The sequence below is a fragment of the Ovis aries genome, chromosome 12 (assembly GCF_016772045.2).
Source record: "Ovis aries strain OAR_USU_Benz2616 breed Rambouillet chromosome 12, ARS-UI_Ramb_v3.0, whole genome shotgun sequence".
NCBI lineage: Eukaryota > Metazoa > Chordata > Mammalia > Artiodactyla > Bovidae > Ovis > Ovis aries.
Genome location: NC_056065.1, coordinates 62,276,940 through 62,303,064, shown reverse-complemented (window position 1 = coordinate 62,303,064; position 26,125 = coordinate 62,276,940). Strand labels below are relative to the sequence as shown.

Here is a 26,125-nt window from a genome sequence, read left to right as displayed (position 1 = left end):
ACACCACCCTCTTTTTCAAATAGAAAAAGATAAAAAGAGAATGGTTTCAGAGACCTAGTCATTCACCAGACTTTTCTTGAAACCACAGGGAGGAAAAGACACAGTCAGGACATTTATAGGCGGCAAACACTGTCTTCACAGGGCCAAGAAGGCGCGGTGCTCTGAGGGCAGTGGGATGAGGGTGCCACCCTCTGCCAGAAGCCCACCCACCTCTACACAGGTTATCGGGCTTAGGGAGGGAGACCTGAGTGTTCTTAGAAATGCTTTATAATGTAAAAGTGGACGGGGAAGAACGGAAAAGGTGCTATCACAGGTATCTTTCCGTTTATTTTCTTGTCCCCTGCTATGCCCACATGCAGAAAATAAACCCCTGTACCCTCCTCCTCAAAAGTCAATAAAGTCCCCGCGTGGAATTTGTCGAGTTTACATTATAAAGAATCCCTTCACTTGATGTGCATGGCTACAGAGAAGACAGATTCCTTTCGGCCACTGCAGAAATAGCACATATGTTTCCAGAAAACATACATGGCGACAGGTGCAGACCTCTGCCGTGGAAGGGCTCAGCTCTCTCTGAGAATTCAGCTAGGGGCCATTCTCTCCCCTTGGTTTGGGGTGTTGCTCTTGGAACTTGGGCTGGGTTCTGAGAAGGCTCTGGCTGCCAGTGGAAGGGATACCAAGTCACTTCTGACTTCTGAGGAGCCATGGGAAGCTGTTACCATGGCAATCACCATCGGTTCTGCTCAAATTGAGCCTTTTTAGAAGCCTTAATATGGCGAGGTTCAATTTCAAGGTTGGGGGGAGAGAGGGCAGGAGTAATGTTATGTGAATGGTGGACATGACTAGGGGAAAAAATACGGGAAGTGACAATGAAAGCTGTATCCACAGGGAGGGAGGTCCCTGACAAGCCTATAGAAAGACTCATATGTTGTCCCTGCTGGCCTGAGTCCCTGACCCCGCCATGCAGTGGGACACAGGACTTATTTTGATGTCAGCTTACCCCAGGCGAGGCCCTCACTCTGCTGGCAGGGGAAACTCTGGCTAGCCCTACTGAAATGATGAGATAGCTGAATTCTCTGGGCCCTTAATGAGTAAAGGGAGGGAACAGAATTAGTAAGGGCGAGCACGCAAGCAAGAGACAGCATTACCTGGATCCCAGCAAGCGTCATGAAGGTCAGAGGAGATGGGGAGTGTCCCATAAGCAGGAGGAAGGGGAGAGGAGCTATGCATGGCAAGCTTAGAAGGATGCTAACAAAAGAGAGAGTGTGAGCAAGTTCCATTTATACTTTGGAGAGAAATGAAAAAAAATTCGGGAAGTGACATCACTAAAAGCAAGTGATGGATCAAAACGCTCAATCCATCACATACGTGTGGATTCCAGAAGCAGAGGAATCCTGGGGTCCCCTGCACTGTACCTGGTCTGAGGACCAACAGAGAGGCTTCAGCTCCGGGGCTGTTAAGGCTTCCCCCTGCAGCCAGCACCAAAGCTACCACCACCACGTTTCAAAGAGGCAGAGAGAAAGAACAAGACAGATGACACCCTTCCAGCCCGTCACCACTCTGGGTCGGAGGAGAGACTGCTGCACTGCGGAGACGAGGCTGGCATGCAGAGAGCCTTCCTTTAACACACACCTCCTCCCCACTGGCACCAACACAGACCAGGTGTGTGGACGATAACCAAGTCTTGGAAACCGGACGGTGTTCATCTTCAACTATTTGCATCCATTATGCATTAACGTATTTTGCTGCGTATTCACACTTGATGACATGAAGGAGAATGGAAACACAAGGAAGGGAATTCACATTTACTGATCACTTTGGACCAGGCCCTGGGCTAAGTGCTTGAAACACATCATTCTGTTTCCTTGTCAGAGATGAGAAACAAAAGTTAAACAGGTTAATACCTTGCTATGTTACTCTAGGCCATGAAGCTGGTAAGCGGAGGAGCTGGGCCTTCCTGACTCCACAGCCCACCCTCTTCCTCCCACTCTGCCCTGTGACCCCAGTGAGCTCTGTTCTTCAAGACGGGGTGGCCTCCTTTCTATATGCTTCTCTTTCTTTGTCCCTTATTTCTTCAAAGCAAAAACTTATTTTTACTGAGATCAAAACAAGAGAGAACAATATGATGAATAATGTACACAAATGAATTGGTAAAATGAGATGGGACCTTGACTTTAAAAACCGAGGGGTAAGATTTATCTCTGACAAAAACAGCAGATCTCCTTAGGACAAAGGTAATCTTTGGTATTTTCTTCCATGAAGGAGAAGGAAGAGGAACTAGAAGTCCCCTTAGCAGAGCCAGAGTTGCCTTTATTTTTATCTTGCTCTGACAGTCCACACAGGGACCAGATTGTTGGGAAAATACTTTCATGAAATCTCCTTGGGAACAGTTCAGTTCAGTTGCACAATCCAACTCTTTGTAACTCCATGGACTGCAGCATGCCAGGCTTCCCTGTTCATCACCAACTCCTGGAGCTAGCTCAAACTCATGGCCATCAAGTTGGTGATGCCATCCAACCATCTCATCCTCTGTCGTCCCCTTTTCCTCCTGTCTTCAATCTTTTGCTTCCTTGTGAAGGGCATGAGTGACTCCACGTGACTCTAATGGGGTTAATACACTGGTGCACATAAGGACAAGGGGCACTGGAGCTGTCCCGATGGCCAGCCCACCTCAGGGTCACAAGTCACATTCAGCCTGGTTCTCCTTTGGAGGGTCCCCTCTGGCTGGGGCAGCAATGGACACAGTCTGCTTCCAGGTTCTGGGAGTTCTCAAATTCTTAGCACAGCAGGGGACCTTTCATCTCTCCTACAGACAGAGTGCTCCCCAATTTCAGTCACTTGAGGAACATGCTTAACTCTTCTCCCATTTCTTTCTCTGCCAGAATGCACAGGGATGAAAGCTGGCAGTGTCTGGGGAGAAGGTAGGACAGATGATCCAAACTTGACCATTTGGACCAGGAAGGTCAAGTCTATGGAGATGCCTTGTTCCTTCCCTTTTGCAGCTGCCATCAACAACAGCAGGCCCCACAGGCTTTTTTTGTGCCCCATCACACTGAGTAGCTCGTCTTGCCTAGAAGACTTGGCTTTTTCTTGTACTCAGAGAGGCTGGAGGAATTCCACTGCCCCCATGGGAGAGGGTGAAACTGTTCTGACAGTGGAACAGGTCCAGACAGAACCCAGAAGGCTGTCATTCATCTTCTGGGGCCCTCTACCCACCAGCTGAGGGAAAAGGCACTGACAATATGCCTACTTCCTAGCTATACCCTGGAGGGCTAGGAGAGTCCTTTCCTGAATCAGTGTTCAAGAAAAAAAAAAAAAAAATCCCCTAATGTAATGAACACAGTTAGCTACCTGGATGGTTTAAGACTGTCTTCCTAAGTATGCTACCAAGGAAGGTTTGAAGTCTTTCCTTCAGGAGTTTCACATATTAACATGGTCCTTAAGTCCCTGGGATAGCTCTGGGGGACCCCTGCTCATGAACAGAGAATCTCCTCACACCCAGGACTCTGTGATCCCCAACTCTGTTCTAGCTGCCTCATTTTTCTTTCAAGTGGATCCTTTAATGACAGAATTAAGAAATGCAAGGATACACCAGCTGCCCCTGGTCCCACCCTGAATCCATGGGGGAACACAGGTGACTGCTGTCTAGGCTCATTCATCTCCACTCAATGGGAGGAACACCAGGGCCTTTGACTTCCCCTAGAGTCTTGCCCTGCTCTCCATTTGCCAGCGCTCCTCATTCGGGCAGGTTAGCTGAAGCTGTAAGGCTCTCGGGGGCTCTGTCGAGGGGCAACTGGGAAGCAGACGCCCAGGGCAGTATTCGCTGGCACCCCTGAGTGAATCAGCCCTGGAGAAGCCCTCAGATCAGTCAGTCTCAGGAAAGAAGGAGGGAAGGAAAACGGACAGGAAAAAGAGTTACTTACGCCAGAGCAAAGGCCACCAATGCACCAACCACCACCACAAAGTCCAGGATGTTCCACAGGTCTCGGAAGTAGGAGCCGTCCTGCAGAATCAAGCCCTGGTCTATCATCTGCAGAAGGATGGGAACGGCCACTGATGAGTCCCATGGTGCTGGTCATTTGGGCCCTGAGCTCTGGGCTCTGCACGGCAGTGTCTCCATTGCCAATGCCTCTAACATAACCCCAAACGAGGATCCAAAGTACAGGAGGACAGGCCCCACGGGCTCTCTCCACTGAACTGTGAGGCCCTTTTCAGAGTCACCAGGGTTCCCTTACACTCCTTGGCTCCCAGCACCCCACCAGCCCTCCTTTTCATTAGTGGCTCAGAGCACCAGGCATTACTGCATATGCACAGATGGGAACAATCCCAGATGGGTGAGGATGGGAACAAGAGATAAATGAAGGTTGTGAGGGTGGCAGGGAACAGAGTGGAGGGCAGTGAGTATGGCTGGGACTATACAAGGCCAGGAAGATTCATCCCTACCTAAGCCTTGGCCGGGACACTGGCTCAAGCCAGGAAGCGCGATGAGGAGGTGAGAACAGTCCCCAAGCCTGCGGGACTCCCACTGCCTGCCTGGGACGGACCTGACCCCCTCCCTGGGCCATGCCCACAGGTCTGTGCCAGTCTAAGGAGAGCCACGTGGTCACGTCCTCCCACGACAGACCTCACCAGGATCTGAGGCCGGAGGAGGGATCAGCAGAGGCCTCCTGAGGTTCTGTCATTGGCCAGGAGGTGACAGCCCTGGGGAAGGCACTGCCCTAGAGGCGCAGATGGGTGACCCCTCCAGCCCCAGAGTCCAGGGGCACTCTAGCTGCTCTTACCTTTATAACCATCTCAAAGGTGAACACGCCAGTGAACACGTAGTCAAAGTACCTCAGCACCTGCAGGACACAGAACACGGAGACCATCAGGCTACATACAGTCCTCAAACACAGGCTCTCCTGCATGCCCACCCCGAGGCCCACTCATTCAACCTCAGAACAGAAGCTTGGAGTTATAACTGCTAACTGATGCAGGGAGGAGAGGAGCCATGGATGTTGCTGGGCCAGCATGATCTAGTGGCCAGTCCTCGGCCTTTCCCTCCCCGTGGTCAGAACCTAACATCTTGAGTCTGAACTGCCCCACAGATTTCTCCCCTGCTGGGATCCCTGTCAGTTCCAATCCTCCCCACCCCCTCATCCCTCCTGATATCCATCCTGGGCCTCCACAAGTTGTTTTAGCTCCCCATGTAGAGCTGCAGGGCCCCAGCTTCACCCATGCCCCTAGGTCAGACTCCACACCCAGCCCATGGATGGTGGCAGTTGTGGCTGAGTCAATCAGTCATGCTCAACTCTTTGCAACCCCATGGAGTGTAGCCTGCCAGGCTCCTCCATCCATGGGATTTCCCAGGCAAGAATACTGGAGTAGACTGTCATCTCCTGATCCCGGGGATCTTCCCGAACCAGGGATTGAACCTGCATCTCCTGCATCGGCAGAATTCTTTACCACTGAGCAACCTTGGAAGCCCCTTTCAAAGCCCTGGCTGGCTCCCAGGGTAACGCTCCACTGATGAGCATAAAGGTAAGCAGTATGGTTGGGGAGTTAGGGTTGGGCTGGGGGCTGGTCGTGAAATGGTTCATACTTTGCCCCGAGGAACAGGACTGGGCAATTTCTTAAGCCCTTCCCATCCTCCAGGAAGCTTCTTTAGTCCACTCTAATGTTGGAAAGGTAGGCTCTGGGAGAGGGGAGCACCAGGGTACCATGCAGGCTGGCAAACAGCCTCCGTGCACGCACTTTGTTGCGCTCCGAGTTGGTCAGGACGGGGTCCTCGGCCGCCAGGGCGATGCTGCTGGCTGCAATCACCAGCAGGATGCACATCTCGAAGTAGCGCAGGTTCACGATGTAGTGGCAGGCCCTGCGGATCCTGTGGGCAGCGGGCAAGCCCACTGAGCCAGCCCCGCCTCCCTCCCACCCCATCCTTCTGCCCCACCCCCATACACATCAGCCTCCTCCAGACAGCCAGGCGTTGGCCAGAGGAAGCCGTGGGGAGAGCAATTTAATTTCTCAGGCACCACCCTTGATTTAAAGCCCCAGTGGGGGAAAGTAATCAGATTGGTTAGAGGCTGCAGTATGCAAGCCAAGATACATTATCTGCGTGCGCATCTGAGCCACCTTGGGGAGCAGCAGCCAGCATCCAAAGACACACGCTTGGGTGGCTACACATTGCCTTCCACTGTGCCTCAGTGTCTACTCCCCCACTGTACAGAGACTGGGGCAGAGCAAGAAAATCCTAAGAACCCTGAAACATAAAAACAGACCTTGATTCTAAGATTCCTGATGAAAGCAGCAACTGGTTTTCCCGAGCCGCAGGTATTCCGATCAAAGTGACTATTCTATCGACTGACTGCATCCTGGCTTCAGTTGGCCTAACATCTCTTAGCCCAGGTTCCTTCCTTCCCAGGGCCATGCTGGAATATCGCCCACTTGGTCACTGAAAGCCTTCTCGTCTTCCAAGATCCTGAAGCTGGTCTACGTATACACCTTGCTCAGTTTCTGGGCAGAAGGCAGCTTCTCTTTCAACATCCCATCTTTTCTGAATCTAACTTTCCAGATTCTTCCTTGCCCACCCCATCTCATGACCATGACACTGATCTGAGGAACACACCCACTTCAAAACTGATTTGCAGGGCAGCCAATGGATGGTCCAGTTATCCTAAGCCTCCTATTCCCAGCTCTGTCCACCCCTGGAATATTTGGTGACACATCCCAAGTAGATGTCCTCCCTTCCCAACTTTCCCTGCAACCTACTAACCAAAGACTAGATGAAGGGTCCTTTCCTCTGACATTGCCCATGTTGTTCTATCCTAAATGACCCTTTAGACTATGGGCACAGAGTTCAGAGGCTGCTCATTAATTCCATGACCCACCTTAACTAGTGAGCACCCTGGAGGCTTTCAGATATCTGGCCATATTCCACCAGGAAGGCTCAGGAGGAAGACTGGACCCTCATCCCTCCTTCCCATCACCCTGCCCTGGCTCAAATCTTGGCTCAAAACCTCCAGCACCAAAGGGAGGTGGCAGTGGAGGGTGTCTTACGGGTTGGTGGTGCTGAAGATGAACATCGAGCTGTGGGGCACCATGGCTTTGCCCGTCTCACGCTTCTCCTTCTTCTGCTGCTTCTTCTCTACCTCCTCTTCATCCTCTCTGATCTCTTCCTCTTTCAAGGGACTGGCTTCTCCATCAGTCTTGTTGCTGACTATAAGAAGAACGTGTGGAAGTCTTCAGAAACCTTGCTACATGCAGAATGGTGCCCTTCATTTTCAACTGGGTGGGAGAGGGAGCTAGGTAACTGCCCAGCAAGGTGCCTTTAAGGTCAGGGTGTCTGTTAAATTGCACTGAGTGAAGCCCAGGCTCTCTTCCTAGCCTTACCCCTGCCCTAATTTCAGGTGGTAGAGCCATTTGTGCCATATAAATAACAATCATGTTTTCCTAGGTAAGAGAGAATGGTTGTTTCTACTGTAAAATTTACAAACTTACCTCTATCTAAAATCTGGACTCTCTATATATTTACTTAGGGCATTTTTCACGTTGGTACACCTGAACGACATATATTATTATTCCCCTTCTACAGGTGGGAAAACTGAAGTTCAGGGAATTCAAGGACCTACCCTAAGCTCATACAGCTGGTGCTGTGCTTAATGGCTCAGCCGTGGAGGATTCTTTGTGACCCCATGGACTGTAGGCCACCAGGCTCCTTGTCCATGGGGATTTTCTAGGCAAAAATACTAGAGTGGGTTGCCAGGCCCTCTAGCAGAGGATCTTCCTGACCCAGGGATTGAACCCAGGTCTCCTGCATTGCAGGTGGATTCTTTACCATCTGAGCCACCAGGGAAGCCCAAGAATATCAGAGTGGGTAGCCTGTCCCTTCTACAGGGAATCTTTCTAACCCAGCAATCAAACCAGGGTCTCCCGCATTGTAGGCAGATTCTTAACCAGCTGAGCTAACAGAGAAGCCCCATACAGCTGGTATACATTCCCACTTCAAAATTCTATCTCCTTTCAATGAAACCACACTGCAGTGGAAGATTTTAAGAAGCCATGACTCTGTCTGGGGCTGCCCTTCTGGCTGTTCTTGTTCCAGTCCTGATTAATGTAGAAATGAGAATGCAATATTCATGGGAAGATGGGTCTATGACTTCTCCCAGGATTGAGAGGATGAAGCAGCAGAGACCAAGTGGGGCTACTGGGCCTCTGCTCTCAGTTTCCACGTGGAAGGCCCAGTGTGGGGTGAGTGGCAGAGAGGATGAGGCAGGGGCACCTCTCCCACATTCCCATTCAGTGAATGGTTCTGCCCTGGAGCTTTGTGTAAGTAGCAAACCTCCAAAGTCCTGACCCCTTCCAGGTCCTTCCAAAAGGTAAGTCATCCAAAGCGTCCAAACCCCCTCTAACATGCTCTAACCTATGACCAAGGTCAGGGACTAACCCCAGAATGAGAACAGAAGAGGGTCAAACTTTCTTAATGGTGTGTCTCATAAGAGTGTGTGTCAGTTGCTCAATTGTGTCTGACTCTTTGTGACCCTATGGACTTTAGCTAGCCTGCCAGGCTCCTCTGTCCATGGAATTCTGCAGGCAAGGATACTGGACTGGGCTGCCATCCCCTATTCCAGGGGATCTTCTCGACCCAGGGATGGAACCCAGGTCTCCTGCATTGCAGGCAGATTCTTCCCTGAGTCACCAGGGAAGCCCAACCTTCTTTTATGAGACATATACTACTATGATCCTCATAAAAGAGGGTCCAAATACACTTCCTTATTAGCGCACAAAATTAAACAAGACAGAAGGGGTTACTGGACATGTGAGATTAGAAAGTAGTACTGGCATTCTGAAGAATACTTTGAGATGTATTTCACTTTGAGAAGGTGAAGAAATGGAGACAGAGCAGTGAGAAAAAGAAAAGCAGGAGAGAGGACTGTTCTGTGAAAAGAAAAAATACAGGTGGAAAAAAGCAAGAGTGGAATCCTGCGGTCACAGTTCAGTGCCAACGGGACAGACGACGGTGGGGTTATGCAGAGATGGGTGTGGGGTTGGGGCAGGGATGGGGATGGGGTAAGTGCTTTTGGGTTGTGTTTCCCTTTAAGGTCTCACAGATGAATATCTACCACCTCCTGGAACTGTGAGAGAAAGTGTGACTAAAAGCTCCTAGGAGAAAGAGAGTCAATAAGAGTAAAAGATTCAAGAAATGTTAGCACAGAGGAAGGTCTCAGAGGTCATCTGGTTCAATGCTCTCACTTCACAGATGATAAACTGAGGCCTCAAGAGAGACAGGGTTTTTGGAGGCCACGTGCTGAGTAGAACCAGGGCCAACATGGGCCCGCCTGCCAGCAATGGTCCCCTAACTTACCAGATGGCCAAGCACCTGGGGGAGAGGTGGCCCAAAGAATAAGCCATCAGATATCCACAAGATAAATTAAGTAGCTGAATAGACAAAGGGGTACAGAATCACATGTGATCTCTCTGAAGACTCGAGGGGGGCCACGGCTAAACAACATTTTATGGGTAAAACTTAAGATTGAGAAAATTCTAGCTTAGTTCTCTTGCAAACAGGGCTAAAACTGCTGCTATTCTTTCATATGTTGAAGAAGGATTCCATCTCACTGGTGGGGTTTTCCCGGCAGCTTTCCTGGGATGACTCCAGAACCATGCCTCCCCCAGCCCCGGGTTGGGGGGGGTTGGGCATGGGGGGGGAGGGGGGCGGGCCCTGTGTTCTCACTGTGCACCATGGTTGAATCCACCAAGGGGCCCACGTCGGGGATGGTGACAGTGACGCTGGTGCTCTCGGTGGTGGCCTTGTCCGTGTTGACCGTGACACAGGAGAGGTCAGGTTCGCTCTGGCTGACCCGGCCCATGTCCAGCTTCACGTCCCCCAACAGAGCCTGCTCGCTGCTGCCCTCCGGCTCCTGCTCCGTCAGGGCTGCGTCCTTCCCCACTTCCAGCTCTGGCTGGGGTGGGACAAGGGGTGTGTCAGCCTCATCCAGGGATCCTGCCAGCCCGGAGCCTCTGGGCACCATCAGACTGTTGGTCCTGTGAGGACAGAGAAGACAGCTGCTGCTCACATCGGGAAGCGACTCTGAAACGGCTGCTGTGCCTGACGAGAGGGAAAGGTGAGGGGAGTCCGCGTGGCCCTGCTGGAGAGCACGTGGCACCCGCTATCTCCCCCCTCACCAGGCAGAGGAGCTGAGGTCCGCCAGAACGGCATCCATTGGCTTACTCCTGCTCATCATGCCCTCCCCACTCCCAACAGGGGATGCCCTGGTTTCCAGGGGAACAGATCTCACTGCTATTTTATTGACACATACTTCATAAAAGATGCATTATACAAAAGGGGAAACTGAGGTTCAGAAAGGCTTACATTGAAGAACCCCTAATGCGGGCCGCACTATTGTCTCCAGGGTGCTATGTTGAATTTACGTGCTATTGTGTTGACAGGCACCTGGTAAAAGGTGCATTATACAAAAGGGGAAACTGAGGCTCAGAAAGGCTTACACTGAAGAACCGCTAATGTGGGCCACACTACCTGTCTCCAGGGCGCTCCTATGTCGCATTTACCTACGTAAGTCCTGGCATCGCCCTCGCTCTTCCTCTTGGATCATGGGTTCTTTGCCCCCGTGGCCGGCCCTGGGCTCGCGGTCCCTCTCACCCTCGCTGGGCACAGTTTCGTCCAGACTCCGCTCCTGGCTGGCAGACCTGCTCCTGGAGGTGGAGGAGGGCTCCCTGCCCTCGGTCCTGACGCGGCGGTGCCGGCTGCGCCGCTGGCTCTGCCTGTGCCGGGCCCGGTCCCCGAAGGTCACCACCGTCTCCCCGCTGCCCGCCTCTGGCTGGGTCGGGTCGCAGTTCCCGTGACAGGGCCGGGCCAGCCAGGGTGGCTCCCGTTTGCCCAGGGCCAGGGGGCTCCTCTGGCTGTCCAGGGTGCTCGCCAAGTCCCCTCCGTCCCCCTTGAGGGACCCCCCGCGGCTGACACGCTCTTCCTCACACTTCTCCAGCCCCAGGCCCAGGGCCAGCCCCTCGATGGCCCGGGGCCTCCGGTAGAGGCTGGGGTGCGCGCTGAGCGGGTTGAGGGGGCTCAGTGGGTTGAGGGGGTTGAGGGGGTTCATGGGCGGGGCCTCCTCCTTGTTGAGGGCCTCCTGGCTGGACATCTGCATGTGCCTCCTCAGCTGGCTGGTTCGCTGCTCCCACACGGACATGTGGTGCCGGCGCCTCCGCTCCCTCCTGCCAAAGGGGAGAAGGTGAGGGCGAGGTCAGAACTGCCGACCAAGGGCCGGGGAGGGTGGCCACGGGGGCCCAGACCAGCCTGCAGCGGCCGGGGCACGGGGTCGGGGGGAAACACACGGTGGGGGAGCAAACGGGAGAGCCCAGGACCTGCAGACAGGAAGCACAGAAAAATGTGAGGGGCCGAGTGGGTGGTTGGACCAGTGCCCCCCAGTTTCGTGGGGTCTCCCGCTCTGATCCCTGCCCTGAAGTAGCTGAGGAGGGGTGAGGGCAGCCCAGCACCGAGTCCCAGAGGCCAGGGCCTGCAGACAGTAGTACGAAGGTTGCCAGGTCTTCACTCCCCGCTCCCCTCTGCTTTCAGGGCATCAACCTGTACTCTCTCTGTGCACACCAATGGCCCTTAGTTCAAGGTCAGAGGCCTTTCTTCCTCCTCCTCTCCCTCTCTTTCCCTCTCCCATGCCAGCCTGGGAGAGCTAAGGCTGAGAAGTACAAGGGCAGGTCCTATCAAAGGGAGACTGATGACAGCAGGGAGCAGACCCATATTACAGAAAGTTTGGGCATGACCCTCGCAGCGATGCGGTGGGATCTTTTCCACAACCACTGATAAAATCCAAGGGTCTCTATGTCCAGGGATCACGAGCAGCTCATACTCAAAACCACCGCTGAACAGTTCAGCTTGGAGGCCTAGCTGACCATTCACGTGGCAGCAGGAACACACAAACGTGACACAGGGTGGGCTTCCACGGGTGGTGGAGGGTGGACGCTTACACCTGCACCCCCATGCACCCATGGGCGCACCTCTAGAGCCCCTGCAGGGGACGCTCACAGGTGCCCACGCGCATCCTCACTGGGGCCCACACGAGCTGTCCACAAGCGCCTGCGTGAAAGGCACCCCACTGGCACAAACAACCCACACCGACACATGTCCACTCACAGGCCACACGGAAGAGCAAACTGCACACGGGGTCACATACCTGAGACGCACACTGAGAAAGGCACACGGTGGAAGGTGCGGAAGGGCAGATCACAAACCATGTGCACGGAGCGCACACGCACACGCCACGGCCCACACGGACATGTGCACGCCCGTGCCACTCTGTCCCCGGCAAGGACAAAGACACGGTGTCCCCGCACCCACACGTAACCACTCACAAACACGCAGACCGGTACACACATACAGGTGGCTGCTGCGTGGCTCCCACATCGACATGTGGTGTCTTCTCCTTCTGTCTCTTCTGGGGAAGAAAAACGGACAGGTTCAGTTCACCCCCACCTCTAGGACCCGCCAGCCCCACGGCCACCAGCCAGTCTCCAGGGAGAGGCACAGAATCCCCTAGGTGCCTGCTGCCCTCTGTACACACCCAACCGTCAACGCTCCAAGGGACCGGCCTTGGTTCCTTGCTGTGTGCAAACATACTGATCTAATATATTGAAGCGAACAGGCAGGCACGCACAGGGTTTTATCAGGTCATAGAAGCTTTGGACGCTCAGTCATCAAGCCCTGCTGGCACTCAGGTTTCACCTAAGTGTCCTTCAGAGACCTATTCTGGAAACCCTGCAAACTTGGATGAAGTTCATTTTCCCTTGATCATATCTAGGATATTCACAAAGGTATGACTCCCCGGCTCGTCCTTCCCATCTCACACAACATGCAGGGAACAAATGCTTTAGCGTGCACACCACTGGCCTGTGGCCAAAGGCAGGGCCATCGCTCAATGGGCTGCCATCTGCATACCTCAGGATGTGAGTGGTGCCCCCCGCACGTGTGCACCGTGGTGGCCCTGGCCGAAGGCCTTGAACACTGTCTATTCAGCTGGGTAAAGCAAGTGTTACCCTTCCTGGCCTTGTGCAGGGAAAAATCTCATCTACACATACACACACACATACACACTATGTCCTTTTAACCACAAGGTCAATAGAAAGTCAATGGTAGGGTGAGGGCATCACCCATAAAGGCAAACAGGAAAAATGAAGCTGTCAGCACAGGCTCAGCACTCAGGTGAAGAAATACATGTCTGGGACACCTGTGGAATGAGCCTGCCCCAGTAACAAACCCAGTCTGGCCCAACGGACCCTGCCTGGACCTGGGAGGTTGGCAAATGTGGCTCCTTTCCTGATGAAACTGACATCCACCCGTGGAAAATACGCAGGCAGACTAGGGTCGCTCAGTCGCCACGTCCACATCCGCAGAGCAGCCTGGTCCACGGTGGGCAGGGGGAACAGAGGCAGCTGGTCTGAGCCTGGAGAGGTGCAGGGCACAGGAGCACCCCTGGGCTGGATGTGGCCAATACTGTGGAGACGCCTGTGACTAGGTCCCCAGCATCCCTCAGCATTAGCGGCTGCCATGCACCTGGGGCAGCCATGCCAAGAGAGAAAGAAAAACACACAGTCTAGACAGGCAGCATGTGTGCCCACCAGGAAAAGCACCTTCCACCAGCCGTGCAGTGATACCTACGCAGTGATAGCTCTACAGCTATGCAGGAGACCTGCGTTTGATCCCTGGGTCAGGAAGATGCCCTGGAGAAAGAAATGGCAACCCACTCCAGTCTTCTTGTCTGGAGAATTCCATGGACAGATGACCCTGGCAGGCTCCAGTCTATGGAGTCGCAAAGAGTCGGACACGACTGAGCAAGTAACACTTAAACAACAGCTATTTGCAAATCCTCAAGTCATCACACACTGATCCTCTAGAAGCACGCGTAGAAGAGGGAAAATATGTGGAAGAATTCTCTGCATGCCCACAAGTGTGCACACACACATACACATGCACACCGAGGCCAGGCCAAAGAGAAAACCAACCTCTCATTTCCATACAGATCAGATCCACACTTCAAACTTCACTTCTCCACTTACACATACAAAGATCCAGATTCACATCCCATCACAACCATTAGTACACTTTCAACATTCCTACAATCACACAGAGAAGCGTCTCCCCAGTTCATACACATGTGACCTCACACACACCCTGCAAGGACCATGTGGACCAGGACAGGTGGCTTGTTATTCTTCACGTCAAAGACGGAGAAACAGGGACTCTGAGATGCTGAGGTTCTCGCTCTAAGGCCACAGCACTGAGGGACAGAGCTAGGTCTAGCCCTCAGGTGTTTTGGTTTGTAAAAATGCTCTAGCTGCCACATTGGCACTCAGTCATACTATAGTCCGGAAGTCAGGGGTCTTGGCCCGCATGTCCAAACACTGTTGTTCAGCCAACAGCACACTCATCACACCCAAAGCCTGTATCTCTACTCACCTGGGATGGTTACAGCACTCCTCCCACCTTACTGTGCCCGGATACGCGCACAGCTCACTCCCTACGGCCCTGTGCCTACCAGCATCTCATTCATTCTTTCATTCTATAAATAGTGAGTTTCCACACTGGGCCAAGCATGCTTCCCCCTCATATCTCCAAACCCACTCCTCCTCCAGGTTTCCTCATCTCAGGAAATAGAACCACCCACTCCTAAAGTGGCAGCCAGCTCCACCCACCAGCATGTTTGGATACCTGTGTGTATTTATTTTTAGCCCAAACTCATGAGTGAAGGGAAAGTGGGGTAGAAACTGCTCGAGGCTCAGAGAAAATTCTAGGGAGGAAGGAGTCGTTTTATCTTTATCGATCTTTAACGAATTTTGGAGCGAGTTTTTTTTCTCACTCACAGAGAAGGGGCCCAGAGGCCAGGCCTTCCTTCAGTTTTGAAAGGTGAGAACAAGAGGACAGCCATGCAGGGGAGGGCCCCCACACATAACTCTGGAATGTCCCTATGAGGTGAAGCCGAGCACACTGAGAGCCTTCCACATGAGCTCTGGGGAGGGAAGGGCTCCTCGCTGATCAGTTTCAGGTTAACAGATGACAGGGTCTGGCTCCACCTAGACCCTCCCCAGCCATACCCCAGGGGCCCTCACACAGTCCTCATGTGGGCCCAGAAGCCCCAACAGGAATTCAGTGGTTCTGTGGTCACTTCTCAGCCTCTCCCCCAAAGCCCTGCCCCACTGCCACGCAGAGGTCAGCCACCCAAAGGGCCCCACGGTCTGCTAGTTCTGCCAGCAGCCACCAGGGCCAGGCTGGGTCCTCGAAGAGCGTCTATACTGGCTGCTATAATGTATTAGTCCCCGTTCTCTCTCTCTAATCCACTCCAACTGGATTTTGTTCCCACTGGGCCACTTACACGGCTCTCATGAAGTTCACTAACACTGTTCATTTTTGCCAAATTCAATGCTCCCTTTTCTGTCCTCATCTCATGTGATCTTTCAGTAGTCCTGAGCTCCTCTGTCCACTTCTTCCTTCCAGAAGCGTGTTCTTCTCCATGTCCCCAGGACACCCTGCTCACCTGCTCTCCTCGTGGGTTTCTCCTTGAACACAGGGTGCTCTCTGGCCTCTGGCCTCAGCCTCCCAGCCCACCTCTCCCTGGGTCAGCTCTCCTGGGATGACTGCCTAAATGCCATCCAAATGCAAATCCCCCCCATCCTTATTTCTAACCCTGACTTCTGAGCTTCAAACTCACGTGGCCAACAGCCCATTCAACAGCTTCACTTGCTCGTCTTATGTGCATCTCAAATTTAATGGCATCAAAAGGAACATTGGATTTCCACCATCTTCAGGCGAGCCATAAATACCACCATCACCTCTCTAGTTACACAGGCATCAAACCTTAAAACCTGGGAGAAATGTTTGTGTCTTTTGTTTTTCATCTCCACTTCTATCACATTTACTCCATCAGCTCATCCTATTGGTTCTCTCTCCAAATACAGACTGAATGAGATGAACTCTCATCTCCTCTGTTGCTACTATCATGGTCTAAACCACCACTAACTCTCACTGCTTTACTCGAAGAGCCAATCTCTGTCTTCCTGCCACCAGTCTGGGCCCCTTCAGTCCATTCTCCATAGAGCAGAGTGACCCTTTCAAGTATAAATCAAATCCTACCCATCCTTCCCCTCTAGACCCTCCTACAGTTGTAATCAGAACAAAAGCAAAGTCCTTCACTTGAGCCTTTAGGACCTTCCCGGCCATACCTCCTTCTCTTTCCCCTTGCTCCCTCCACACCAGCCACACCGGGGCCTTGCTGGGAATGTTCCATCTTCTTAACATCACACAACCATCTCCTACACATTTAGGTCTCTGTTTAAACATCCTCTCTTCAGAGAACTCCTCCCAAATTGCCCAAAGGTACTGTACCCAATTCCTATTCCTCTGTCTTAGTACCCTGTTTTACTTATTTTCTAGAAGTTCTATCTAAAATTGTCTCTGTGCATTTATCAGCTATCTTGCTCACTGAAATAAAATTTCGGTGAAAAAAGAGACCCTGACCCTGTCTTGCTCAGTACTGTATTCACAGGATGCTTCCCGGCACAGAGCAGGCTCCCTCCAAGGGTCAACAGCTGTGGAGCTGAGCACTGGGCTGCCGACACAGGAGCCCAGGGGTCTGTGATGTGGGGACAGCGACTCACTCGATGGAAGGCATGTTGGGCGCAGACATCGGGCTGACCTCCTTGGCCTTCTGCAGCGCATGCTTCTGGTTGAAGGCCTCCTCTTCTTCTTGTTCATCCTAGACACAAAGTAGAGATGGCGTTGTCTGGGATCCCCATGAAGGAGAGTAGCTTCCTCGGCCCTGCCCAGGAGGGCTGAGGGAGCTTCTGGAGACCTGGAGAAGCGAGGAAAGCAGAGCAAGAGTTGAAACAGGCAGAGTGAGGTCAGGTTGGCTCACAGACCTCCAGCAACTAGCAGTCAGGCCTCCTGAGACAGCAGCCTCCACAGCCCTGGCACGGCCAGCTATTCTGGCCCCCCTCCTGCCCCACAGGCCCCCCATGTTTCCTCAGGAGAGACCTGAAGGTCTACCCCAAACCCCAGCCCTCGGTGGAGGTGGCCAGGGCTGTAGAGGTCAGAGGCCAGAGCTGATACTTCTCAGATGCTCTGCAGCGTCCAGAAGTGATGGAGAAGGACCTCCAAGGAAAGCCCCTGAGATGAAGGCCAAAATCCTCATCATACCCTCTTCCCTGCACAGCAAAGTGACCCCTACCCTGGTGCTCGGGCAGGGACCTCAGCCCCTCACCCACACTCCAACTTATAAATGTCTTTCTATGTGATGACGCCATGGAAACCTGGTTCAGGTAAAATGACCAGAGCTACTAAGAATACATATGTTTTCAAAGACTGCTCTCATTTTTACACACGTCCTTTTGCTTGATCCTTGCTGTCCTCCTGAGAGGTATGCAAGGCAGATATAGCATTCCCTTTTTTACAGATGAAGGAAGCAACACAAATAGAGACCAGGGGTCACATCTAAGCTAAAAGGGCCAGTAAGTGACAGATGTATAACTCACAGCTGGTTTTTACACACGTCCTTCTGCTTGATCCTCGCTGCCCTCTTGAGAGGTATGCAAGGCAGATATAGCATTCCTTTTTTTACAGATGAAGGAAGGAACAGTAATAGAGACCAGGGGTCACATCTAAGCTAAAAGGGCCAGTAAGTGACAGATGTGTGACTCAGCCAGCTTTTTAGCTAACAGAGCTTACCCTGTCTGCAGGTAAGAAGATCCTTGAGAATGCAGAGAAGAGCAGGTAACCCTCAAGGAATACATGGGAAAAGCTCATAAACATCACTAGGATGCTATGGATTTTGCCTTAAACCAAATTTGCATTATGCGGGGAGAAGGTTCACTCATCTCCCTAGACAATCCCACTGCAATTGTATTGCCTCTACCCCTGAAGACATGACTCAGAGGAAAGAAACGACCTGTTCTTTGAGAAATATGGTGTCTGGCTTCTTTGAAACTCATGGAAACTTCCCCTAAGATGAAGTGAGCACTGGACTCCCCCAACAGCCACAGTCCTGGACCCTCTCACCCTCAAACCCAGAAAGGTGAAGGCACATGATTGAGGTCACACAGCCACAGGTCACAAAAGCAGAGGTGGAACTTAAATCCAAGACTCTGGTGTTTTCTCTATTTTCCAAGTCACAAGCCTGCCAAGGCTATCTTTGAGAGTCTGCAGTGACTAAGTGATCATCTTCAATATCCAATGAGAGACCCCATCTGGTCCAAGGCTCAGCAAACTCAGTGAAAGTGAACCAGGCCCCCTTCATGGACACGTGTAGCTCTCCAGGTGTCCATGAGATCTCAGAAGGAGCCTTCCCTGCAGGCCTGAGCCAGGCAGTGCAGGCTTCTGGAGGTAGCCCCAAAGCCTAGTGGGCACCCAATGGCCCAGAGAACCATTAAATCCCTGGAGAACAAGGCTAACCTTGGTCAGCTCCTGGGCGTTGGCCAGATTGTCCACAGCGATGGCCAAGAACACATTCAGCAGTGTGTCTGGGGAAATGAGTTAAGGATGGGCAAATAAGAAAAGCACAAGGAGCCCCAGCAAGGCTGAGAAGGCATCTCCATGCCTTTCCTGTCTGGAACACCAGCAGGGACAGAGTCAGCCCAGAGAGTCACTTAAGCAGGGACTGTGGTGGTGGAGGGGAAGAGATATTATGCAGCTCTGTTTGAAGGAGAATACGTCTTCTCTCCTTCCACATATCATCTCTTTGCACCAAACAAAGAAATATACGTGAATCAAACCCTCCAGGGAAGGGGGAGATGGAGGGAGGAGGCTTTTGCATAGCTACTGCCTCTAATTACAGCAACACTGAATACAGAACCACTGAACAACAAGACGGGTAGGGAACAAGAGGTAGGAGTTCATCTCTTCTTTCCAGGAGGCTGGAATTAAAGCCCACCTAGATCAGGCATGCTAGTCTGACCTTAAAGATGAAAAAAAGAGAGAGAGAGAGATTCTACAGACTCATTACTATCTGTCAGTAATGGTGTGCTAACATTTCTCAATCTTCCTGTCCTGGGAGGCTCCCATATTTCATTTAACAAGATGTCTCAGGGCACACAAGATCATTATGGAGCCCATTTCTATTCCACGCTCTAACCTCAGAAGTCCCAATTTTCCAATTATCCTCGAGGCTCATGTGTTATGGAACATACATCTGTTTTAGCACAAAAGTCCAGCTCTGACTACCCTCAGAGTAACAGGAAAATTAAGGTGCCACTATTAAGGCAAACTGGCCTTCCATTTCTGTGACTCATTGCCTAGCTTTCTTTATATGGGTTTCTTGTGTTTGTTTATAGTCTGCTCTGGCCCTTAGAAGTTTTCAGAGCAGTTTTTCAAGGAACATCTATGCTCCATGAGACTATGGAAAAGGCAAAAAACTACATCTGCAATACATGGCTGTCTCCCTTTCACTGGAGTGATCTCAATTCAAGACAAGTCCCACTTGCCCAAAACATCATGTAGAAGTTTCTGGTCTGTGGAATATTCAAGTAAACTATCTCATTTTATTATTTACAACTAATGAAGGACATAGATGTTGTTTCCTCTTTTCAGATGTGAAAACTAGAAGCTCATAGAGGTTAAGTGACTTTCCCAAGGCCAAACAGCTGGTAAGCAAAGCTGCTGGGATTAAAACCTAAATCTTCCTTGTCGAGATCCCAAGACCAGTCATAAGTTTGGGAATTAAAGGCACTTATTTTCTAGTCTCCCATTATAATTTAGTAATTGACTTTGATCAACTTATTTCCTCTAAGATTTGTAAGGTAAGGATTAGATGAAATAGTGCCGAAAACCATTTAATATGAGGTCTTATGAATAGCACAAGTATGATAAACGCTAGCTATGCTCAGCAGTATTAGCATTAACCACAATACTAATATTTTTGAGAACTTATTAGGTGGAAGGCTCTGTTCCCTGTTAACATAGAGAACTACCATATGATCCAGAAATCCCACTCCTGGACATATATCTGGAGAAAACCATAATTTGAAAAGATACATGCACCCTAATGTTCACTGCAGCATTATTTACAATAACCAAGACATGGAAGCAACCTAAACGTCCATCAACAGATGAATGGATAAAGAAGATATCGGACATTTACACAGTGGAATATTAGTCAGCCATAAAAAATAATGAACTAATGACGTGCAGCAACGTGGATAGACCTACAGAATATCATCCCAAGTGAAGTGAGCCAGACAAAGGCAATGAGATCACCTATATGTGGAATCTTAAAAAAAAAAATACCAATGAAGTTATATACAGAATAAAAATAGACCCACGGACATACAAAACAAACTTACGGTTACTATTATTAAAAGGGAAAGAGGGGAAGGGATAAATTAGGAGTTTGGGGATTAACATATACCCATTACTATAAATAAAACAGAAAACTAACAAAGACCTACTGTATAGCACCGCAACTATACTTGATGTTTTGTAATAACCTATAAAGGAAAAGAGTCTGAAAAAGAATATATATATATATATATATGTGTAATTGAAACATTTTTCTGTACACCTAAAATTAATACAACATTGTAAATCTACTATACTTAAACAAAAATAAATGTTTAAGTAAAAGAAAACATAATTAATTCATTAATATAATCCAGTTATTACTATTTCAGCCTATTGTGATCTCTGTGCTCCCTTATTTTCCCCAGTTCATAGTCCCTCCAATCATTTACTGTAATACTCATATGATTTTATCTGTGATAATAATCTGATAACCTGGATGTTATGATATCTGATAACTGGGATGATACTCTATTTTATTTATACTCATCTTTTACCCAAATAGCAAATGTTCCTTAAGAGCAGGATCCTGGTTTCTCTTAGTACACCTAACACTGTCTACCCCATTGCTACCTGCCCTCTCCCTATCACCAGCATCACCACCACCACGGCCACCTCCTCCTCCTCACATCCTGGTCTAGGCCGGCAGCACAGGGAAGCATTTTAAAAAGGATACAGTTTCCAAACAAGGTGAGCACAATGAAATAGATAGCAGACCACATGCCCGAGCTGACCCCACCCTGCGAGCGGATCCCATTGTACATCACCTCATTCCAGTCCTCACCCGTCAGGATCTACACAAAGCATACAACAGGCAAATTAGAGACCTGGGTTGGATGAGAAAATGGGGTCAATGGAAAGGGGAAAATTCTGAGTCTGGGTCTTTTCCATTTACCCTCTTGTCAAGGAGAAAAAAAAAAGTCACACCCATGAATAATCCTCAACTGCCTTCTGATATGTAAGAGAATTTTAGCCATTGAAAATGGAAGAAGAATATCAAAAGGAAAAGTTCTGTTCCTCAAAACGTAGAATCTCCAGTCTCCCATCCCACACCGCAGCTTTGCCAAGCCTACGGGAACCACACAGATCAGGTGGCTCAGGCACTGATGGACTATCTTCTGGAGCTGCCAAGATATAGCTACTGAGACAGCAGCACTGTTGGAAAGAGCCTCAAGGGCTCCAGTTCCAGAAAACTGAGTTCTGGTGCAATCTCATATTCTGGCTAAATAGAGTTCTCCTTTAGCTCTTAAACAACATCAGATTTGAGTTTTCTCCCATGATTAAAAAAAAAGAAAAAAGGATTGGGTGGGGGTGGAAAAGGTTCTACATTAAATGGACATGTAAGTTAGAAGGTACTTCAAATTTCATAAAGCCAGAAATGTGATGTTACTGAATGTCTTTGACTTAATTATCATCTCTTGCAAACTCACAAGTGTAGGGAGAAGGCCAATGAGGTCATCACAATAGAGCTCTTTTATTATTCGTGAGAACAGAGCTATAGAAATCCTAGGAATTAACAGTGGTGATGACTACTTAATCAGCAAGAGTACTAGGTACTGCCTGAGAGGAGCCTGGAGAGGAAAGGGAGGATTCTTTTACAACATCATTACCTTGGAGGATGTGCACCAAGGGATCCCAAGCAACATTTTTAACATCCTCGTACCTGGAATACAGTCATGATGGCTGCAGGGAAGGTGTCGAAGTTTGCTGAAGGAGTCCCATCATTAAAGTTGAATCTGAAAAGGAGGTTCAGAGAGAACGAAATGAGAATCTCACACACCAAGTTTCCCTTCCTAAAATTATGCCATTTTCATCACTCTTTTCCCCCTTCTTCACATCCCTGTCTTCCCTACTCTCCTTCCATTCCACTAACTTACGAAGATGGTTTTAGTGATTACTACCAGGAACTGTGCACTTGAAGGGCACTGGTGATGGGATCTGGACTTTTCTTGACTTACAAGACCCCAAGCTGCACCTTTCAAGGGCAGCTCCAAAGGGAGAGGTCCCCTCAATAAGAACCCCGTATGGTGTGGAAGGATTAAAAAGAGAGACATCTGTTCCACACATAAGGTGCATGGTTGATTTGGGCCATGGACACGAACAAACGCATGGTAACATCGTGAACAAACTGGTGACCCCAGAGCTCACAGGATGAAGATGAGGTTTTGAGGCTGCTTTGGCTGGAACCTTCATCGGTGCTTACCTGCCCCCAAACAGCTGCATTCCTAGCAGAGCAAAGACAACGATGAAGAGGAAGAGGAGGAAGAGTAAACTGATGATAGACTTCATGGAGCTCATCAAGGAGACCACCAAATTCCGGAGGGATGCCCAATACCTGCAAAAACCCAGACAGCGTTATGGCGGTGAACCGGGTACCAGATTACCTCCAGGCCCAGCTGGGCATCTGCCGGGAGACCTATGAGGTAAGCTGCATCTGGATACTTGTAGGAAGGAGAGATGGAACAGTAATGTGGCTCCCCTTGGGAAGGTGGCACAGGAGCTGGCACTCAGGCACTTTCACGGGTTTGGTCTTTGGAGACGGAAGAGAAGCGGAAGCGTGGAGTAGAAAGTGGGGTGAGGAAAGGGATCCTGTGGTGAGGACGTAAGGCAATATAATGTGGCAGAGAGGAGCTTCCACACCCAGAGGTGGCTGGGAGGAGTCTAGATTCTGACCACTTACTTGGTTATTTTAAATATTCTTAGAAGCCGGAGAGCTCGCAGGACACTGATTCCAAAAGATGTACCAGGTCTGAAGATGGCCCAGACTACTTCAAAGATGCTGCCCACTGTGACCTAAAGAGCCAAAGCCAGCCACAGTGAGAAGAAGAAAAGGCCAAGGGGAGGAGGAGGGGGAGGAGGGATCCCTCAATCAGCAGTTCTCACTGGGCTATTCTGAAGTTAATAAACCTTTCCCTCCCCACCCTGCCTGCCTCCAATCTTCTTCTTCAAAAGTCACTCAGTCCTGTCTGACTCTTTGCGACCCCGTGAACTATACAGTCCACGGAATTTTCCAGGCCACAGTACTGGAGTGGGTAGCTGTGCCCTTCTCCAGGGGATCTTCCCAACCCAGGGATTGAGCCCAGGTCTCCCACACTGCAGGTGGATTCTTTACCAGCGGAGCCAGCAGGGAAGGCCACCCCCAGCAGGACCACCTATTTTTGAAGGCTGCCAAGGAAAAATGAGACTCTGCCCCTTCTCTCCCCACTGTTCCCCACTCTCCTCGCTAAACTTCCTCCTTCATCCTGTAGCTTGTTTACTGACTGCTCTTTCCTGAAAACTACAAGTCATTCGCCACTTCTGCACAGATTTGACAGCTGTACTGTTCTTATTAAAACACCTTGAACAGACAGACAAAAGAGCAGTCCTCAAATAAGAAAGGAAATTTAAATGAATACAGGTTGCTTTCCAATAGAAAAACTTCTGAGAAGGTCCACATTCTCTTGCTGGCCCAGAATTTAGTGCTAACATGAAATGGCTTTCAGTCACTCAGGCCCCACACACCTGGACGTGATGGTACTAATTAGTGGCATAGAATCTGATTGCTATAGGAAGCAGCAATGTCAAATCAGCCATTCAATTTGTTTTATGTTTTAATTTTATGTTTATTGAAGGCCTAATACATTCCCCACATTGAACTAGGAGAAATAACAGAAATTAATCCTCACAGCAATGCTGAAAAGTATATACATAAGGGAACTAAGATAAAAATGGTCTTTCACTAGTTCTTATGCCTGAAAATTGCCTCTACCCAGAAGCATATGTTCCAAGTTAAAATGCAGGTTGGCAAGTGCTCAAAATCGTTAGCACCTAACTGGAGATTTGGCAGAAAAAGAAGAGAGTTTGGCAGAAGGAGAGGTGGTTCAGGAACCCAAAGTTTTGCAACCTAGTTCTGCTGCTAACTGGCTGTGTGAACTTGCACACGAGGTCCCCTGTTGACTCATGTGTAAACGGGTAGCCTAATTCCCAATACTTCACATCGTGGGCAGGACTGAAAGTGGCGGAGGACAAAAATGTATGTGAAAGCACCTTGAAGAGCATTGATCATGCACACTTTTATGTATCATTATTATTTAGGAATGTGGACATTGGGTGAAGTCTATGCAGGGGCTTGCTAATTTAAGAGGGTATGTGTGCATATGAGTATGAATGTTTAAGGGTATATCTAGATAATTTTCTCAATTTTAAACTGAACTAAAAAAATAAATATATTTGTTTCTCAGTTTTGATGAAACCACTTTCCAGAATCAAGTCTTTTGTTCTTCTCTCCCAGGCTTCCTCCAAGGTAATAAGCGGTTCAAAATTCTGGCTATGGGGAGCTTTGTAAAATTTACTGAGCTATAGACACTGAAGTGTTTACTCTCTGGTGTGCATGTTACACATTTCAGTAAAAACATTAAAAATAAAAGAGCATTTCAAAAACCCAAACAAATCCTCGTATGGCAAGTATTCACTCATTCCTGACCTCCCTTTGGCTAATCCTATCTATCCTCCTTTAATAAATTCTGATTTCAAGGCTTCATGCTGAGCCCCGGAGCAAGGTGCTTATCTCAAACCACAGCATAGCAACCCCAGGCAGAAAGATGGGCGCCTCCAGAGCACTTACCCCAAAGTCAAAGCAGTTGAAGGAAGAGTGAAAATAAAGGCGAGGCCCCATGCCATACATCTTCAGGGACATCTCTAGAAGGAAGAGCCCCAGAAACAGAAACTCTGCATAGTCTGAAAGCATTAAAGGCAGAAGCATTGGTTCCATGGATGGCACGGGCTCCTGTCCTCCCCGACCCAAATCCCCACCACCTACAGAGGAGCCCTCAAGAGCAGTGGGACCCACACAGGCAGGACAGTCAGTGACCACGGACCAGGTCAGAGCCAGGCAAAACCTCTCCTTGTCTGAACACGCTCAGGCCCAGACTGAGTCCCAGCACACTCCACAGGTCAGCTCTGCTCTCTTCTGACACGTGGGTTTGTCACTACCTTTTAAGTGGCAGATGGCTTTCAGGAGATAGAAAGGGCTTAAGCATGGCTTTGATGAAAGAGCTGGATTTACTCTCCATACACCCTGCTGGGACAGCCTCCAGGAGACTCACCCTCACCCCAGGGCAGCCTTACCAAGGGCTGACCTATACAGGTTTCCTTTCTGGTCTGCTGAAGGTATCCATTTCCCTAAGAACTTGCCCCTAGGACTTGGGTGACCAAGACTCCCTAATCCCTGAGCCTCCTAAAGGCACGAAGTGAAGGCCTGGGATTATACAAGGTGTAACACCATGTTGTTGACTCATCACTAAAGATTTATTTACCCGATTCAATAATGAATGACAGCTGAAAATGGATAATCCCGACCCCCTGGGGACAACTCTGGCCTCAGTGGCGGACAGGCAGAACTCTGGGCGGGCAGAACCACTGCCAAGCCGTGTGACACCTTGCTCTCTTGACATTCACACACCCATCGAGCGGCAGCCGTGAGAGCCAGCAGTCACCGTTCACTTACAGAGGAGGTGGGTGAGCCACTGGGGCTGGTTGTGGTGGACGATGGCCACACAGGCGGTGTTGAGAGCCACAAGGCTCAGCACGATCCAGTAAAACACCTGGGACTTAACCATGTGGCGGATAGAGATACGCAAAAGTCGCTCCTTGTGCCGGAAATAGGAGGCCCCGTCCACCTTTGCGCTCTTGATGCTGGCTCGGGCAAGAGGTGTGCCTAGTTGGGGAAAAGGAAGGAGGAAGAATGATGCTGCAAAAGAGATCACCCTCCATGACAAGAGGGCATTCAGAGGTCCAGGTGGACAGCTTTGGTCCCAGAGCTAGGGG

General features: G+C 50.1%; 1 protein-coding gene across 2 annotated transcripts in view; it reads right to left on the bottom strand.

Moving 5' to 3' along the window:
* LOC101102503 (voltage-dependent R-type calcium channel subunit alpha-1E) overlaps positions 1-26,125 on the bottom strand; it is a 342,192-nt gene that overhangs the window by 67,703 nt on the left and 248,364 nt on the right. The window contains exons 11-25 of one of the 2 annotated variants that reach the window (XM_042229161.2): positions 25,806-26,015; positions 24,924-25,036; positions 23,001-23,113; positions 22,524-22,655; positions 21,984-22,056; positions 20,997-21,114; positions 18,440-18,507; positions 16,651-16,748; positions 12,381-12,437; positions 10,543-11,202; positions 9,707-10,017; positions 7,033-7,192; positions 5,731-5,860; positions 4,779-4,838; positions 3,921-4,027 (exon numbers count right to left, since the gene is read on the bottom strand). In XM_042229161.2, coding sequence (XP_042085095.2) covers positions 3,921-4,027; positions 4,779-4,838; positions 5,731-5,860; positions 7,033-7,192; positions 9,707-10,017; positions 10,543-11,202; positions 12,381-12,437; positions 16,651-16,748; positions 18,440-18,507; positions 20,997-21,114; positions 21,984-22,056; positions 22,524-22,655; positions 23,001-23,113; positions 24,924-25,036; positions 25,806-26,015 — 2,410 coding nt within the window. The remainder of the gene's footprint in view (positions 1-3,920; positions 4,028-4,778; positions 4,839-5,730; positions 5,861-7,032; positions 7,193-9,706; positions 10,018-10,542; positions 11,203-12,380; positions 12,438-16,650; positions 16,749-18,439; positions 18,508-20,996; positions 21,115-21,983; positions 22,057-22,523; positions 22,656-23,000; positions 23,114-24,923; positions 25,037-25,805; positions 26,016-26,125) is intronic. The other variant, XM_042229165.2, reaches the window with a different exon arrangement.